Consider the following 1,943-nt stretch of genomic DNA (forward strand, 5'->3'; position numbering starts at 1 on the left):
AAGAACGAATGATCCCCGATCGGCATGGCACGCTCTATCGCTTTGTTTTGTCGCCGACGCCGCGGGGAAATAGTTCAGTGGCAGAACATCAGATTGTGGCTCTGAATACCCGGGTTCGATTCCCGGTCTCCCCTTCCCTTTTCGTCGCGTAGTTCCTTTTTTGTTTTTGATTCGGGCGAAGCCGCGCGCAAAAGACACTCCCACCGCCGCGGCGATCCTTGCGGCCCGTCGTTCCCTTGCTAATGCTGCTGTGTTTATCTTCGTTTTCTTTTTCCTTTAAAGCCCTAGCCCGCCAGGGGGCGCCGCGCAGGGGGCGCGCCTGGGCGGGTCCGGAAGGGAGAAAAAAGCGGCGTGTGTCGCCGCACGCGGGGAGGGGGTTTCCGCCCCCGCGGGGAAACGGAAAGCGGCGGCAGCGCGGGGAAAGCCGCCCGGAACAGCGGCCTCGTCGCGGGCCGTTCCGCGACCCGGCGACCCCTCCCTCTGAAACGGCGTTTTCCTCTCGTTACTGCTGCTGCGGGCGCCTTTGGCTTGCGGGGCGGGGGGAAGGAACAGAAGAAGAGAGAGTGGCGCCCGGAAGCTGGAATGGGCGGAAAGCGACGCGCAAAACACGCCGCCCCGCCCCGCAGACACACCCCACCGAAACGGGGAAACAGCCAAGCACACCGGCGCCGCTAATGGAGAAAAGGAAAACAATGGGCGCCGCCACACCCTCTCGAAAACAAAAAAAAACAAAAAAGCCAAAAAAAAATCGAAAGCGAAGGAGCACTCTCCGCGGCTTACTTTTGACTTCGGCAAAGGCGGGGGTGGGCGTCCTCTATCCTTGCCGCCTTTTTCTTGACCGGCGCTTTCCGCACCCCACTTTGCGCCATCACAAACGCACCCGAAGAGCCACGGAGTGAACATATTCACATTGCGACCGCGCGTTGATGGTCCCCCGCCGCGCGCGTCTTGCGGCACTGGCGTTGAGAACCCACGCTTCGCGAAGAGGTTTATAACGAAAAAGTTGAGCAATTCGGGGATTGCTGGCGCAGTCGGCCAACCGCCGCTGGTCGAACACCGTCCTCTCTGAACGTTCCCCTCCCGCCAAAAAAAAAAAACGGGAAAATCGGCGAAAAAAGGAGTAACTTGCCAAAAGACATAAAAAAAAAGAAGCGGTTCTTGCCTTATCTTCTCTTTTTTTTTCTTTCTTGCGTTACATAAGAGAGGCTATAGTGAAAGGAGCCGATCGCAAAAAAAGGTGGGGGAAAAAAAACGGAAAAAACAAAACAAAACGAGACACACAAACACCAAAAAAACAAACACAAGGAATGCGCAAAGGGCGCGGTCGTCGAGGCGCCACAAAACGCCCTAGGTGACAAACATATCGGTGTACCTACCTTGCTTTATTGACATGCCACTCATCGGTTTACTTGACGGCCACAGTCGCACAGCAGATCAACTGGATCTCCTGTGTAAGCACCCCCTGACACTGGCGCTACTTGACGCACTTACAGCAGATGCAGAAGACAACGACAAGAAAGACAATAACCATCGCCGCACCCACCGCAATTCCCATGACGATCATGCCCTTGCAGATGCCCGTGCACGCAAAGATCTCCTCTCCTTCGCCCGGGACGTAGGCGCTGACGAGGACAGCCTTGCCCGGTCCCGGGTACAGCGCCAGCGTCGCGGGGAAGCCTGAACGAGTGATCATCGAGTTCACCTCCTCCGGGCCCCAGTGGTTCTGCAGCTTCGGGGTGGGGGCGTCGGGCAGCAGCGTCTGCTGCACGGTGACGCGAACCTCCAGACCGCCACTGGCGGCGAGGGAGTTGACGGTGGTGTTGGTGTCGAAGACAAACGTGCGCTCCAAAACGGCGTCAACGTCTGACACGATGGTCGCTTCCAGCGCCGCTTTCCTCTCCTCCACCACAGGGCCCAGGCAGAGCCGTTGAACGCAATTATGT

At 57.7% G+C, this 1,943-nt stretch overlaps 1 protein-coding gene and 1 non-coding gene across 2 annotated transcripts in view, besides 3 other annotated features; one reads left to right on the top strand and one right to left on the bottom strand.

Annotated features, from left to right (window-relative positions):
- The first annotated feature begins 63 nt into the window (after positions 1-63).
- Positions 64-134, top strand: Tco025E_09464. Its single transcript has one exon. It is a non-coding gene; the product is annotated as a tRNA-His (tRNA).
- Positions 135-715: 581 nt separating this feature from the next.
- Positions 716-748: a sequence feature (A-rich).
- Positions 749-1,155: 407 nt separating this feature from the next.
- Positions 1,156-1,189: a microsatellite.
- A 55-nt stretch (positions 1,190-1,244) lies between these two features.
- Positions 1,245-1,299: a sequence feature (GA-rich).
- Positions 1,300-1,698: 399 nt separating this feature from the next.
- The window catches only part of Tco025E_09465 (uncharacterized protein), a gene marked incomplete at both ends in the record, with an annotated part of 753 nt that continues 508 nt past the window's right edge, over positions 1,699-1,943 (bottom strand). The window contains one exon of the mRNA XM_029376283.1: positions 1,699-1,943. This exon is cut by the window's right edge and continues 508 nt beyond it. Coding sequence (XP_029223597.1) covers positions 1,699-1,943 — 245 coding nt within the window.

This window comes from Trypanosoma conorhini (assembly GCF_003719485.1).
Source record: "Trypanosoma conorhini strain 025E chromosome Unknown Tco_14.4_contig_01130, whole genome shotgun sequence".
Lineage (NCBI taxonomy): Eukaryota > Euglenozoa > Kinetoplastea > Trypanosomatida > Trypanosomatidae > Trypanosoma > Trypanosoma conorhini.